At 38.5% G+C, this 16,354-nt stretch overlaps 1 protein-coding gene across 6 annotated transcripts in view; it reads left to right on the top strand.

Annotated features, from left to right (window-relative positions):
• Window positions 1-209: 209 nt before the first annotated feature.
• LOC129762356 (pyrokinin-1 receptor-like) overlaps window positions 210-16,354 on the top strand; it is a 38,380-nt gene continuing 22,235 nt past the window's right edge. For 2 of the 6 annotated variants that reach the window (XM_055760568.1, XM_055760573.1), the window contains exon 1: window positions 213-2,070. In XM_055760568.1, the coding sequence (XP_055616543.1) occupies window positions 1,674-2,070 (397 nt within the window). In that variant the 5' untranslated portion in view covers window positions 213-1,673. Of the gene's footprint in view, window positions 2,071-16,354 lie in introns of all 6 variants that reach the window. The other 4 variants (XM_055760571.1, XM_055760572.1, XM_055760570.1 and 1 more) reach the window with 4 other exon arrangements.

Here is a 16,354-nt window from a genome sequence, read left to right as displayed (position 1 = left end):
AGTCTCGTAAAATGTATCATCCCAAAGCATGTTCACCCAGAATGCGTTTCAGACCGCGTCTGGCCGATGTAAACAGTGCAGGATATCGTAAAAGCCCCGAGTAAGACGCGGACATGCGCTGTTCCGTTTAGATGCTTTTGGCGGTTGGACCAAACAACCGGAATGCTTATCAGTTGTTTATCCGCGAGGGTTAGTTGTGCTGCAACTGTCGGGGCTGTTGGTCGCGAAAAATCCATGGTTGATGGATTTATCGGATTCTTCGGAGTGTTAGATGTCGCTTATGGATTTCCGTACGAATCTACCTAAGTGACCCGCCAGCTCTAATCCTTGGTGCAGTGTAGATTGTGAATATTGGAGACGTGAAAAGAAATTGGTGTAAATCAATCTACAAGATTGAGAGTGGAAAGAACGTGTCGTAACTGAAACTAAGTTCAAGTTCACTAAATCATACACAAACGACGAACATCAAAAACTGAATCAAACCAACCGATCGAAGATAATAGAAAAGATCCATCAAGCGGGATGAAACAATAATCGTTGAACACCAAACTTTAGGGATAAATGTTTTTCTTCGACCTCATTTAGGATTGTCGGTTATGAGCCTCAGTGGATTATGTTAATGTTTCTTTCGACAGTTTGTTTTGAGTAATGGAAGTTGTCCCACTTTGAAAACATCTGTGCAGAAGTATGGATCCACCATCTGTGTAGCGAAATGATATGCCGAATTGGACTTATATTTTCTTGAATCGATTCTTGAATTTGAATGAAGTCCCTCTAGGTCCCAGAAAAAATAAATGACATAATTTCTTCCGACGTTTCTATCTTCATATGATTATATATGTATATAATATTGAACTCTGTGCATTTCCGCATATTTTCTTCTGAAAAATCAATTCCGATTAACGATACCCAATAGAACTCGAACCGGAATCGATCAGCTTGGCTAGCTATAATCAATTTTACGCCTTTTTTCTTTCGGGTAGTAAACAGGCACTCGTGTTTTCGGTCACAAGCCGGCTCCAACAGATTCGTCTTTTTTTTCTGTGACGACCAAACACGTTGCATTGGCATAATAAAAGGTTGTAATAAAAAATGGTTATGAGAATACAATATGCCGCACATATAGTGGATGGAGTTGCTGCTAGTTAGAAAGCGGATGTGTGGGAAGCGGATCACTTAATTGGTTTTACACAGAATGTAATTCATTGTTCTGGGAAAATTTCCAACGATGTCAGCCCATGCATGATTTTTTACTTTGTTGATACGGCCCAGAACAGATGAAAATTTATTCAATCATGAAAGATTCGCCGCCGAGGTATACGCAGAGAAGAATGGGATAATATGTCTTCCTTCATATGTTGACTTTATCGGTTCAACATAAAATGTGTGTCTGCCTACGGCTATGTCATATATTTGAAAGAAGCCAACAAGATCAGCCCAACAGCATCGTGAAAGGATATTCGTTATCTCGTGCGTGTGGAGTGTCTGGCGCACGGTGAAATAAAAGGCAATTTATGTGTGCGGAATGATGCGGGAAATCTATCATGATAACATAAATTGGATTCCACTAAGTTTAACAAAACGATTTCCAATACCTGTGAACTGTGCCCTCGATGGGCAGTGGCATCTCAGAGTGCAGTGATAACTTTAGTGTTTAAAAAACAGAGCCAAACATGATGAGAGAAACGCAATTTTATTACGAGCGACTTACCTTCGCCAGCATCGAGCTGAATCTGCTTCTTAAAAACGTAACCTCGTTGCAAACGTATTCCCGGAATGCAAGCTTGAACGGTGGATCCAACTCCGCGAATGTGTCCTTCGACGGCCCGAACGGGCCTTATGTGAATAAAACCTCTCTCGAGTATCCAGACGATCAGTTCAACTACGAAATACGGGACTCGCTGTGGATTGTGATACCGATCAGCATCATCTATTCGACTATTTTCGTGATCGGAGTACTTGGCAACGTGATAACATGCATCGTGATATCCAGGAATAAATCGATGCATACGGCGACGAACTATTATCTGTTCAGCCTGGCCATTTCTGACCTGCTACTACTGTTGTCTGGTGAGTTCTTCTCAGAAGATGTACAGTGATAGACATTCGTTTAGCCGCACTTCAAAAACAACTTGAAACACTTACAAAACAACTAGGAATGTTCTTTTTATCGGGATACTTATTTGCTGTAGTGATAGTACAGGGTTTTCCAACTTTAAATTTCGAAAGTAAATTGAAATAAAACACACTTAGAATTCGATTAAATTTCGATAAAACTTTTATTTCAAATTAAAGTTTGGTTTATGCCATTATGTGTGAAATACAACATCATTCAAATGTCCACCTAGGGCTTCCTCGCACACTTTGATCCGGAACAGGTAATTTTCGATGACTTTTCGGCACATATGGGGCGGTATCTCGGTCATAACTTCACGAATGTTGTCTTTCAAATGTTCAAGAGTTTGCGGAGAGTTGGCAGAGACACGGTCTTTCGCATAACCCCAAAAAAAAAATAGTCCAGCGGGTTCAAATCGCATGATCTGGACGGCCAATTAACATCACCAAAACGCGAAATTAAGCGTCCCTCAAATTTCGTTCGCAATATGGCCATGTTCGGTCGTGTTGTGTGGCACGTGGCGCCGTCCTGCTGAAACCACATGTCATCCGTATCCATATCTTCAATTTGTGGCAAAAAAAAAATCGGTTAACATGCGGCCATAGCGCTCACCATTCACAGTTACCGTCTCGCCGTCCTCATTTTCAAAGAAATACGGCCCGATGACTCCACCAGACCATAATGCGCACCAAACAGTGACTTTTGGCGGATGCAATGGCCTCTCAACAATCGCGTGTGGATTTTCTGAGCCCTATATACGGAAATTTTGGGTGTTCACATAGCCACCGAGCTCGAAATGTGCCTCATCGCTGAAGAAAATTTGATGCGAAAATTCAGCATTTTGCTGCTGTTGTTCGTTCACCCAATCGACGTATGCCCGACGCATTCCATGGTCACCACGCTCTAATTTTTGTACCAGTTGGACTTTATATGGATGTAGGTGCAAGTCCAAATGCAAAATTCGCCACAATGATGTGTTTGACAAGCCCAATTGCTGAGCACGCCGTGGAATCGAAACATTCGGGTCATCCTCCACACTGGCAGCAACAGCAGCAATATTTTCGGCCGAACGCACATTACGATGATGCACAGGTTTCACAATATCCGCTACGGATCCAGTTTGTTCGAATTTACGCACTACATTAGCGATTGTGTGCTCTGTAGGCCGTCCATGACGACCAAAATCCGTCCGTAATGCTCGAAAAACATTTGCCGGTTTTTCATCATTTTAATAGTATAATTTAACAAAATTAACACGTTGTGCGATGCTAAAACGATCCATATTGTAAAATGGCAGACATTCAACTAACGATATGACGCTTTGGTTGACAGCTATGTCAAACGGTTGTCAGCGCAGGGCTGTATACTTTCGGAAGCCCGAAATGGAAAACCCTGTATATTTAAGTCACTTTTATTGAAAGGACGTGCGTTACAATCACACACACATGAGGCGGCATCGGTGGATATAAACATTCAAACGTCGTTTTTTAGCCGCAGGGCATGAAAATCGAGTTTTCGCATAATCACCAAGCCTTTATCTGTGTTTTTTGAAAAAATACTTGAGAATGTTCAATTTACAGGATAAATATTAGATGTGCAACGTAAGAAGTTGGTCAGATTAGTGATTTACGTAGAATTTAAAGGAATGGCGAAAGGTATTCTATTGACGGAACAGGGGCAGAAAATAATAAAGATATTCAGTGAACAAAAGTTTTCTAATCGCTCGATCGCAACAAAAATGGGTCTATCTGAGAAAGTGGTACGGAATTTCTTTAAATAGTGCCAGAAATATGGGATATGACGACCAACAAATGGGAACACCAAAGTTACTTTTCGTCTTAAAGGTCGAATAAGACACGAAGTAACCAGGGAAACGATGTCCTGCTCATACATTGAGGCAGAATCGGTTGTTCCAGTAACGAAGAGACATATTGCGTGCATCTTGAATGAGTCACCAAACATCATGTGGAAGAAACTTCAAGGAAAGCCGAAACTGACCGCCACCCATAAGCAGAACCATCTCATTTTCGCCCGGCAATACATGGAATGGAAACTGGAATGGAGAAATGTTGAAGTTTTCCGGCGAAAAAAGTTCAATTTGGATGGTCCGGACTGTTACAGTTGCTATTGGTACAATTTAAGTCAACGGCATGTCGTGAGATCGAAGCGAACTTTGGGGACGGAAGTTTGACAGTGTGGGGAGCCGTTTCCTATCACAGCAAGCTTCTCATTTGTTTCATTTTCACCAGAATGAACTCCGAAAAGTATCTTCAATTACTGGCCTTACGGCCTTACATTTTGATTGGCCATATTGAGAATAACGCTACCGAGGATGTCATTTTGACGTGGGACAACGTCTAACCGGAATATATGGGGGGTAAAATGGAAACCTAAACACAGAACATGCAGGAAAATATGAAAGATTTCGAATGCTTATTTCTCTAACATTTTTTACTGGATCGGCAAGATGCTTGCATCAATTGATAGGGAATATTTCAACGCATCCATCGCAATTAATAAAATGTTATTTTTCATTAGATAAATAGTTGAATAACTGTGAAATTTTAAGCGTTATCTAAACGCCTTAACTGCCTCGTTTTGATTGGTCCGATATACGGTTTCCCCAACACAGACTTCATAACCACGCAGCCTTGAAGTAATCGGCATTGCAAATACATGAAAGTAGGGGGATTTTCGTTCTCACCGAGATGTGTTCCCTAACATAGACTTCAAAACCAAGCAGCATTGGAGAAATCGGCATTGCAAATACCTGAAAGTAGGGGGATTTTTTGTTCCCACCGAAATGTGTTCCCTAACAGAGATTTCAAAAGCAAGGTTCCTGGGGGAAATCGGCACTGCAAACACATGCAAGTTGGAGGTATTTTTGTTCCGACTTTCCCTAGCACAGACTTCAAAACCAAGGTGTCTGGGGAAATCGACTTTGCAAATAAATGCAAATTGCGAATACTTTTGTACTCGCTTGCCTTTGTGCAGACTGGAATATAGTATATGAATATGATATATTTGCACCCGCATGTTTTTTGACGTAGGACTACGTCTTTCATTTCTATACCGGGGTGTAAAATCAAAGTTTCGAAAACGAAAGCGTTACGCCGGAGACCGAGATTTTGAGCGTTAATAGCTCCTAAACAACTGAACGAAATGGTATGATAAACACTTCATTCGAAAGATAAAATGTCTACGAGTTCTATACTTGTTACTTTTTGATCCAAAAACTTGTTTCAATAGTCTTAAAATTGCTTTCAAAACAGGCTATTGAAATCACCAATCGGTATATAAGCGAGCGCCGCTCGGAAATCCACTCCGTTCTAATTGAACAGCGATTGGAGCATGTTGTCGCTGTTGTGGTGAAGCTCTTCGTTTATCATGAAAGCGCTGATGAACGGTGTCACCAAGAGCCTGTTTGTGCACCTTAGGCCAGACATGAATCCATCAGGAGGGGAGTGATGCCACAAACGGTTCCCCGGGAAGATCTCGAAAGCAGCCGCCACACACACACACACACATACACGCGCGGAATTCTTTCCGTTTGGATGCCATTCAGCATCGAGAAAGATCCGGAAAATAATCTGCCAGTTCATCTGGGAATTTAAAAATACATTCATGTGAAAGAGTTTATTTGAATGTTTTCTATCCATGTAACACTGTGACCAAATACATTTGGTTTTGTGATTTTTCAATCAATTAGCAATTAACAGGATAGCTTCTGAAGATTATTCTTCCCCATCAGTAGGATATTTCCGTATCCAATATTGTATGCGCCCGCAATCGATTATTGCTCAGTCGCCGAAAGTTCCGAGCTCAGAGAGTTCATTCCCCTCTAGTTTGCCTTCCAAATTGCCATCGTAAACCACGCCTTCTCTCGATTCAATCACGCACAAAAAGCATACTTAAGCGATATTCTGGTGGTGAGACGCATTCATTTTTCGTGAGGACATCGACAAGACAACATCGTTGCTGAGGATGCTGGACGGCGACGGATCGAAATATGCCCTGAAACGCGAGCCGTTTGTTTGAAACTGTGAGGGAGCACAGAGAATCCTTCAGGAGAAGAGAAGGTGACCATCGAAGTAGTCGCTACACACACACATACACGCACGGAATTTCTTTCCGTTTGGATGCCATTCAGCATCGAGAAAGATCCGGAAAATAATATGCCAGTTCCTCTGGGAATTTAAAATTACATTCATGTAAAAGAGTTTATTTTGATGTTTTCTATCCATGTGACACTGTGACCAAATATTTTTCAATCAAGTGCTATTAACAGATGGTTATCGAGTTAGCATAAACCACTGGTGGGCTTCCAGTATCGAGGAAAATGTGGAAATATCTAATCGTTACTGAAAATAATCTGCCAGTTCCTCTGGGAATTTAAAAATACATTCATGTGAAAGAGTTTATTTGAATGTTTTCTATCCATGTAACACTGTGACCAAATACATTTGGTTTTGTGATTTTTTAATCAATTGCCATTAACAGGATAGCTTCTGAAGATTATTTCTTCCCCAGCAGTAGGATATTTTCGTATCCAATATTGGATGCATAAAACCTTGTACCTCCAACGTAACGCTCTCATTTTCGAAGTCCCCCAAATATTCATTTATTTATTCATTCAGAATGGATTCAGATTCAACTTCAAACAAAGGATCACTGAATCAATGATAGTCCTACGTCACCATTGCGGTTATACCATAGATATTACCCACTTTCTGTTTTTTTGCTTTCCGGAAAGTGTTTTCCTAACACGGATTTCACAACGTTTTGGCTCAGCTATTCAAGATTGCATTGAAGGATATGCTTGCATGTCTTCTGCTATCTGAATTTCTAGGCATATCATTGGAAGATTAGGCAAAATGTTGATAACCATTTGCTGCGAGAACGCCTAATGATTAAACAATATGCGCTCGAAGTACATGTCAAAATAGAAAATGAGTGCCTGAAGTTCATCCAATCAAGTAAATTCAGTATTCGAGAAGTGCGTACACACGAGAGATACAAACTTCAGAGGGAAATGTAAAATACAATAATCGTTTGATAACTCTTCCGTTGACATATTTTATAATTCATAGGCATCATACAAAACGTAAAAGGGCAGTAATTTGATGTACTCGTAATGAAGAACATAATCTGTCACAATGTATGAATTGACCTTACAAGGCATTTGTTCAATATTTTTACTCACAAAGCAAATATATTGAATTAAATTCAATTCGGGAATTATTTTATTCAATAAAAATTTATTCAATACAAATAATTGATTACTAAACTAACTAACTAACTAAGATAGTCCCTAACTAACTAAACTAAGATAGTCCCACGTCAACCTTGCGGTTATGTCTAAGATGTAACCCACCCATTTTTTTTTCACCAGGATTATGCATAGATCCACGTTTCCAAGCAATCGAAGGCATGGTTTGCCGAGAAGGACATTCCGCTTCTTGAATGACCTGCTGGCAGTCGATTGCAATCCCATAGAGAACCGATGGAGAATCTTGGCCGAGATGGTCTATGCAAACGGATGACAATTTGACAACATTTTCAGCCTCAAGGCAGTAATTCAGGAGTGTTGGGCTATAATCAATATGGCAACACTTTAAAAGCTGTCTGACTCGATACCAAATCGAGTTTTCAAAGTGATCCGAAATGAAGGTGGACATACTAAATATTAGCTACCGATTGGACTCGAAATTCGCCGCACAAATTTCATTTTATTGAAATTTTAGGATGCGGCTAAACGAATGTCCACCCTGATTCCACATATTTGAATTACTTAGAAAACAAAAAGTGAATTTATACTTTTTGACGTAGGACTACGTCTTTCATTTCTATACCAAGGTGTAAAATCAAAGTTTCGAAAACGAAAGCGTTACGCCGGAGACCGAGATTTTGAGTGTTAATAGCTCCTAAACAACTGAACGAAATGGTATGATAAATACTTCATTCGAAAGATAAAATGTCTACGCGTTCTATACTTGTTACTTTCTGATCCAAAAACTTGTTTCAATAGTCTTAAATTTGCTTTCAAAATAGGCTATTGAAATCACCAATCGGTATATAAGCGAGCGTCGCTCGGAAATCCACTCAGTTCTAATTGAACAGCGATTGGAGCATGTTGTCGCTGTTGTGGTGAAACTCTTCATTTATCATGAAAGCGCGGATGAACGGTGTCACCAAGAGCCTGTTTGTGCACCTTAGGCCAGAAGGGAATCCATCAGGAGGAGAGTGATGCTACAAACGGTTCCCCGGGAAGATCTCGAAGCAGCCGCTACACACACACACATACACGCACGGAATTCTTTCCGTTTGGATCGAGAAAGATCCGGAAAATAATCTGCCAGTTCCTCTAGGAATTTAAAAATACATTCATGTGAAAGAGTTTATTTGAATGTTTTCTATCCATGTAACACTGTGACCAAATATGTTTCAATCAAGTGCTATTAACAGATGGTTATCGAGTTAGCATTAACCACTGGTGGGCTTCCAGTATCGAGGAAAATGTGGAAATATCTAATCGTTACTGAAAATAATCTGCCAGTTCCTCTGGAATTTAAAATTACATTCATATGAAAGAGTTTATTTTAATGTTTTCTATCCATGTAACACTGTGACCAAATACATTAGGTTTTGTGATTTTTCAATCAATCGCAATCAACAGGATAGCTTCTGAAGATTATACTTCCCCATCAGTAGGATATTTCCGTATCCAATATTCGATGCATAAAACCTTGTGCCTCCAACGTAACGCTCTCGTTTTCGAAGTTCTCCAAATATTCATTCATTCAGAATGAATTCAGATTCAACTTCATACAAGTGATCTCTAAATCAACGATAGTCCTACGTCACCCTTGCGGTTATACCATAGATATAACCCACTTCCTGTTTTTTTAGAATGAATTCGATGAAAATAAACAATTATCGTCTTTTATGAGCAAAACTGTACAAAGAATTGACTTATTTTGTAAAATATTGAGGAAAAATAGGGTGCGGCTAAACGAATGTCTACCACTGTATAAATATATGCCAACTGATTTAATCAAACAGACTCGATTCACACATAACCTGTTATCAATGTTATATTGATATGCTCACACTTCATTCGTATTCAATTATGATATCAATATTCATCGTCTGAATCTGTTACTATCATGTTTTAACGTTGCGATTTCTCTCCCGTTCAATGGCCGGGGAAATCTTCACACGCCGTTATCAGCGTATAGTTGATGAGAATCGATCACGGAAGATTTCCTTTCTCATCACATGGCAAACCTCCGGGGGGAAAACCGAAAACTTTTCTCGTTGTAATTCATTAATCTTTCTCGTTTCTCATTTTCCTCTCACTTTCGTTTTGTTTCGGGATTTACCGCTAGAATATGTTCCACTAATACTTTGTCGTAGTTACGAAATGGTAAAGTTTAGGATAAAGTTGCCTCCCATTTTTTTTTGGCAACCTGAAATCCATCAGAAGCCTAGGGTCCCATCGATGAACAAGTGGTATGCATTGTTTTGGAAGTGATTGAGTAATTTTTCCAAAGAACATAACTTAAAAATGGCCTGAATACTACACCCAAATTTTATTTTTAGCACATATTTTGGCATCCCGATTTGTTACATTAAATGAGCTTAACAAATAACAGAAAATGTGCTACTATCAGATACTGGTATAGCATTTGTATAATATGCATGGTATAGCAATAAAAGATCAAGATGAGCGAGCGAAACAAGAGACACATTGCAAATAGGAACGCATTCAACATATTCGCATACTTTGCCACATACACGGGTCAGAAAGCGAACGATATTGATTCACGTTCATGCTCTTCTTTTTACTCTTAGAAAATACTTTCCAACGTCATCTTATAATGAGGTGTAATATTACCACGCATTTATGCAACAGCACCAGTGGCTATGTGGATAGCACGGTCGTGTAAAACAGCCTTGCATTTTGCCGTCCTTGGTTCAAACTACGATGTTCAAACTAGCGTCACATCGTTGGAACTTTTTTTTGGGTACAATCCCAAGCTGACGTTTAGTCTGAGAGAAAGAGATGTGTGCTCCCATACATGCAAACATTCTGAAGCTTTTGAAACAGGTGCTTTTATTTGTGCATTTCTCCTTTCAGTACACCAAAAAGCATTTTTTCTACCGAAGATGGAATGTTCTCGGCCAACGCTAGTTTGGGTGTCGATCGAGTTATGTAGTGTGAACCAACCATTACCAAGGGCCGTCAATTTTTAAGGATATTCCATTCAATGGAAACTAAAACACAACTGACGAATTTCTTGGCAACTCGTCCCAGATAGCAGTGAAACGTTGTGGGTGTGATGACATTGGTCATTTAAGCAGCTTTGCGTACTTGAGATCTTCAAAAAAGAATTAGACCACTTTTTGAAAAGGGCCAATGTTTTTTTTTTCTTATTGTTTTTACAAAAAAAAAGAACATTAAAACTGTGATATATGAAAATTTCTGGCCATAGAATACAATGTAGGAAATTGTTAAAATTTTCATAAAAAATATCTAAATATTTTAAAAAATATCCTAAAAATTGAAATTCTTTCTTCAAAAAAAAAATTCGATTTTTTTTTTTTTATTTCTTGTTATGACTTGTGACTTGTTGGAAATTGTGAGGTCCATTCAGATATTTTTGGAGGATTTAAAGCAGTATTCTAGTCTAGAAATTTGAAAAAAACATGTTTTTCCTTCATATTTCTGTAGTTTAGGCATTCAAGAATATACCCTACAGAGGACTTATCGAAAATCCTATTATTTACCGAGTTAGAGCCATTTTAGTGATGCGGTATCTAACCTAGTACGACCATTATAATGAACTTCAAACGCGTTTTTCTTGAAACCAGTTTTTTCAATCTGGCGTGCACGATATCTTAACTTCTACTGAACCGATTCATGACAAATTTATATGAATACAATCTGCATGCATCTCTCTATCGCATGAACCTCTAAAAAGTGATATTTTTTAAATTTTACTATTTAAAAAAAAACGGGAAACGTAAGAAAAAACGTTTTGAACCGCATTTTGTTTCTCAAACGACCGCCATTTTGTCAAAAAAGTTGTTTTTGACTCGTCCGATGTTCATGCGATAGTGGCATCTTTACTGATTTAGAATCTGTTCTGATTTTTTTGTTTCAGATAACCAGAAGGGCTGGAATCGTGTTCGCCATGGCACAGCTTTTTTTTAACCCTCTCACCTCATCAGCTCTTATCTATTCTAGTTATGAATATTTTTACTCCGTTCAATTTTTGTTTTATTGTTAAAAGATAGACGAAAAATATTCTTCGCTTTATTTTTACGTATTTCCAAAAAACTTCCGAAATTCGTGTCTCTACACTAGAATACCCCCTTAAAAATATGCTTTAAAAATATTTTTTCCAATTTTTTTTTCAGTGGAATTAAAAAAAATTATATTTTTAAAGCAAAAACATAAAAAGCAATCCTACTTAGTTGAAATTTTCGAAAAGTAGAAATTATTCGTATTTCCACAAAAAATATCAAATGTTTATTTTAAATTTATTAAACAACTAGCTGACCAGGCAAACGTTGTTCTGCCAAATAAATTATTTCTAGTGAATATTTTGGGTGTTGAATAAAACACACTAATGAATTGTAAGTGTGTTTGAATATTTTAACGATCTTTAAAATAAATCGAATGTGACCGATAAAAAATCGAATTAAATGATTTGAACGAAAGGTTTTATGATGTTTCTTGGTGTATTTCATTAACGTAACTGACATGTTTGATTTCTTAAAAGTTAAACGTCAACTGAAAAAAGTAATATAAGTTTGTCGTAAAGTAGAAAAAATGAAATATAGAAAATCAATAGTTATTGCTGTCTCCTTGTTAGAAAATACGTGCATGTGATTTTCAACATGGCTTAGTTTATAACAGCTTGGTCTCGTTCATAAATTGGAAAACAGCGATACGCCAGCTAACTTCAATGAAGCTGATTACTCGGCCTGTTTGGAATCGCGTTATTTTATCGTTGTCATTCAATCGAGGAGTATTCACATCGGTAATCTAAGTTTGAAACACAGCCATATTGCTTCCTTTATTCATGGATGTTTTTATTACTCTTCACCGATTTGTAGAACTCAATATTCATATATGCATATGAGTGATAGGATTTTACAATTCGATCGAAATCGACTTTTACACTCTTAAATTCGTTCACCTTGTCGCGAAACAATGGTCAAAATAAGTCATCCGTATTTGTGGTTCAATTTACTCTCTATCTGATCGGCATAATTCCGGAAATAATTCTAAATTGTTGAAATTTGATTGAAATCCATTACTATTTTTGCTTCATAGAAATGGAACATGGAGACCAATGTTGTTTACGTCGAATTGCGTGGCAAGGTTGTCACATTTGCTCAACTCGATTGGACTTGAGCTTGAACAGAATGCAAAATTGCTTTTTCCATTCAACAGAATACAACCAACAATATGTGGGGACGAATACGATCGAACTTCATTTTGTGTTTGAACACACGCGCAATGTCATGACAATGCATTGCGCTTTGGCCTGGCTATAACTAAAGCTGTGTCGGCGTTGCTCATGATAGTGTCTCGCAAGTGAATGTATTATTCCTCGCACCGGTTTTGTTGATTGTGTAGTAAGAATTGCAGTCGTTCAATCTCTACCTTCGCGTATATGTCGACCATAAATTGATGGCACAGCTCACGATATCTTGAATTGACGTTTCTTGACCATGTCAAATCACCATATGATAAACATAAAAATCCTTCGAGCGCGCCCTCTGTTTGTTTCGTCGCATGTTTATAAATATTAAATCAAAATGAGAAATGATGTTCATAATGAATTAAGTATCTGTGACGGGGTCTCGTTGGTCTAATGTTTATGCAAGAGTTTTTTCGTTAAAGAAACCCTTCTGACTTGCACTGTAGTCACGCGTATTCTAGAGCTTGCCACTCCAGAATACATTCAAGGCGTATTGTTCGTCATAGTAATCTCAACTATTTACTAATAAAAATGACGCAAGTAGTACTACGTTGAGAAGGCAAACCTTGGGAACGTTAGTGCCATTGAAGAAGAATATAGCGAGGGTCGTATGAACGGTGTGTGTCAACGATGAATTCCAGATTATTGTTTTTTCTTCGCATTAAATTTCTCGTGTCACCGTGCTATCATGATTCCAGCAGCGCTTGTGCTTTGGATCTACACACGTGCTCTCCAGCTGATGTTTTATCAGGGTTGATGGCAATAGCGTGATTGTCATTTTGTAATCCGAGCAAATGTGATTTGAAGAATTTCGATAACTCATTGTGCTCATTCAAAAAGGCTTCCAGCTCGTCGGATATGCTCCCTGCTTTAGATGAATTGATGTTACTTGTGTATTTGTAGATGGATGTTCAATGAAGCGAGCGTTACGCCATCAGTCATTGAACAACTTAAATGAATTCGTTCTGTTGGAAAAACGAACAACGGTTAAATTATTAGAATATTTTTGACACAAAAATAATAAAATCGCAATTAAAAATAGGGAATTGGGGTCAAAATTTAAGGTTATATGTATGGTATGAAGTCAAATTTTTGAAAAAAAAATCCAGATCTTTTTTTTGCATAGAGCCACCCTATTCGGTATTAAATGTATGGTTATCGGTATCCTACCTGTATCATATATAGTTTACAACCTATTCTCATACCTACCAAGTATTTTGAGTATAATTTCATCAAAATCGGTCGAGCCGTTTCGGAGGAGTTCGGTAACAAACACCGTGACACGAGATTTTTATATATATAGATATTTCGAAATTTATTTTTCTAAATTTTTTTCAGATTCTGAAAAATATATACAGTAATGCTGGATCATGGAGAAGGATTCGTGCACTAGTCGAATGCAGACGTGTTTTCTGCCGCTCCGTACAGTTTTTTTTCATCTTTGGAGTTTTTGATATGTTAGGAAAAGTGTGTTTTCTTAGGCATTCCGAAAGAGTTTTTTACATCTAGAAACGATAATCCAGTATGTTCTTGTGAATAGGCATCAACAAATTTATATAGTTGCTAGTAAAGCTTTGCGGGCTTAAATTGTCCGTTTCTCGTTTTTTTTTTTCAGGAGTGTTTCAATGTGTGTGTGTTTACTGTGCAAGCAGCTTGTTGCCTCGAAGAAAGAGAAAGCGCATTATGCTGACGCAATTCTACGAAGAGCTAAGTTGTTATCTCTAACTCGCTTTATTATTTTCCCCATCAATCGAATCTTCTGACGATAGATGTTTTTAGTGTCCCAGCTAGAGACTTGTTGTGCGTGTAGTTCTTGTTTCATGTTTAGCTGATTTGTAGTTGTTTTATTCCCGGGTTGCCAGTACAACGGTGCATGATGCTATTCGAGCAGAGATGTGTCGCGATTGTTGAATACCCGCTCTAAACTGTTTTCGAGCGGTTATCGGTCCGATGTCGACCGAGCGCCATAAAGTGCTACAAAAGTGCCGGAATCTAATCCCGCTTTGCCCTCCGCAAGCAGCACTGCCCATAGTTTCAGCTATAAATGAACTCGATACATCAACTGAGCGAAACGGCATCAATGCAAGTATTGTTTTTTCTCTTTCTCCCCGTCATTTAAAACAAAACAGAAAATGTATCGAGAATCAGATGTCGTAAGTACGAGAAGTTTTTCAATTAGGTTACGATTTATTGTTTTATATTATATTTTTTTCAGTTTGTTCACATGGTTTCACCTGATTGGGCCGCCTACATGATGCAGAATTAATTTGCCGTGCAGCAAATAAGACAGCAACACCAAGCAATTGGTCGGTATACATGCCTCCTCCGATTTGGAATCCTGATGGAGCTGGATTATCTGGGATGATTATGCTATCACCTATCACCTTCAGGGGTAAGGAAAATTTGAATGTACAGGGTGGGCCATTTAAAGTGGAAGCATCTGGCAACCCCATAACTTTTGACAGAGATGTCAGATTAACAAATGTCATACCACGTTGGAAGCGTCATTTCAGTACAATTTTAACCATGGAACAATACACACATAAACAACGCGCTGAAAATATTCAGCTGTACATTCAAAATAACTTCTTAATTGTGTTAACTAAACGTGCGTGGAAAAATAAAAATAAAGTTAAAACATCGCCTGGAGACAACACTATACGTCGATTATATGCCAAATTCATATCGTCTGGTAGTGTTGGTAATGCCAGTCATCTGTCCAGACAACGACCAAGACGTTTCGACGAGAATATTGATGCCGTTCGAGCCAGTGTTGCAGAGACTCCATCGACATCAGGTCGCCATCGTTCGCAAGAGTTAGGCATCGTTCGAACCACCATTTGTTCGTGAAAATGAATTGGACAATTACTGGTTCCAACAGGACGGCGCTACATGCCATACAGCGGCTGCCACGACCAAATTATTGCGCGAAATGTTCCCCGGAAGATTAATATCGAAAAACGGCGATTATGACTGGCCACCGAGATCACCTGATTTGACGCCTCCTGGCTTTTTTTTATGGTGATATTTAAAATCCAAGGTATACACTGGTAAACCAAGGACCCTGGCTGCGCTGAAAGACAATATCCGACAAGAAATTGCTGCCATATCGGCCGAAACATTGGGCAAAGTGATGAAAAATGCCGAAAAAAGGGCACATTTTGCGGTCAAGGCCAGAAGCGGTCATTTACGAGATATCATAATCAAAAAGTAGTTAGAACAAATCTCCTTGGACCAAAATAAATGAATTTAAAAAAAAAATAATTTAAAATTCCACTTCTTTACTTTGCTATTGCAAAAACAAATCCTTCCACTTTAAATGGCCCACCCTGTATATAGTTTTCTTCGATATTTGCTGTGAATACAGTTTTCATTTCAGTGAGGCCACAGTACTTCAATTAAGTAGTTGTTGGTTCACACTCGAACGTTTCGTGGTCTTCGGATGGGACACATGCTTCCGCATACAAATGGTTTCACCAGAGTGGACTACCCACACGATGCAGAATCCATTGCCGTGCAGTAGGTAACAGTAGCATCCAGCAGTTGGTGGTCACCCACTCATGCCCCCCGCCACGCTGTAAAAAAACAATATCTGAGCACATCCGTAAAATTATACGCAATCATCGTGATACGACGAGAAATACCGTCACGATAGCAACTACATAGTGCGGTAACATATGAATTGAATCAGATATAATTTAATCAATTAATGTTTTGTTTCAGTGATGCAGTCTGCAATATG

This window comes from Toxorhynchites rutilus, chromosome 1 (assembly GCF_029784135.1).
Source record: "Toxorhynchites rutilus septentrionalis strain SRP chromosome 1, ASM2978413v1, whole genome shotgun sequence".
Lineage (NCBI taxonomy): Eukaryota > Metazoa > Arthropoda > Insecta > Diptera > Culicidae > Toxorhynchites > Toxorhynchites rutilus.
This window is presented reverse-complemented; position numbering and strand designations above follow the sequence as displayed.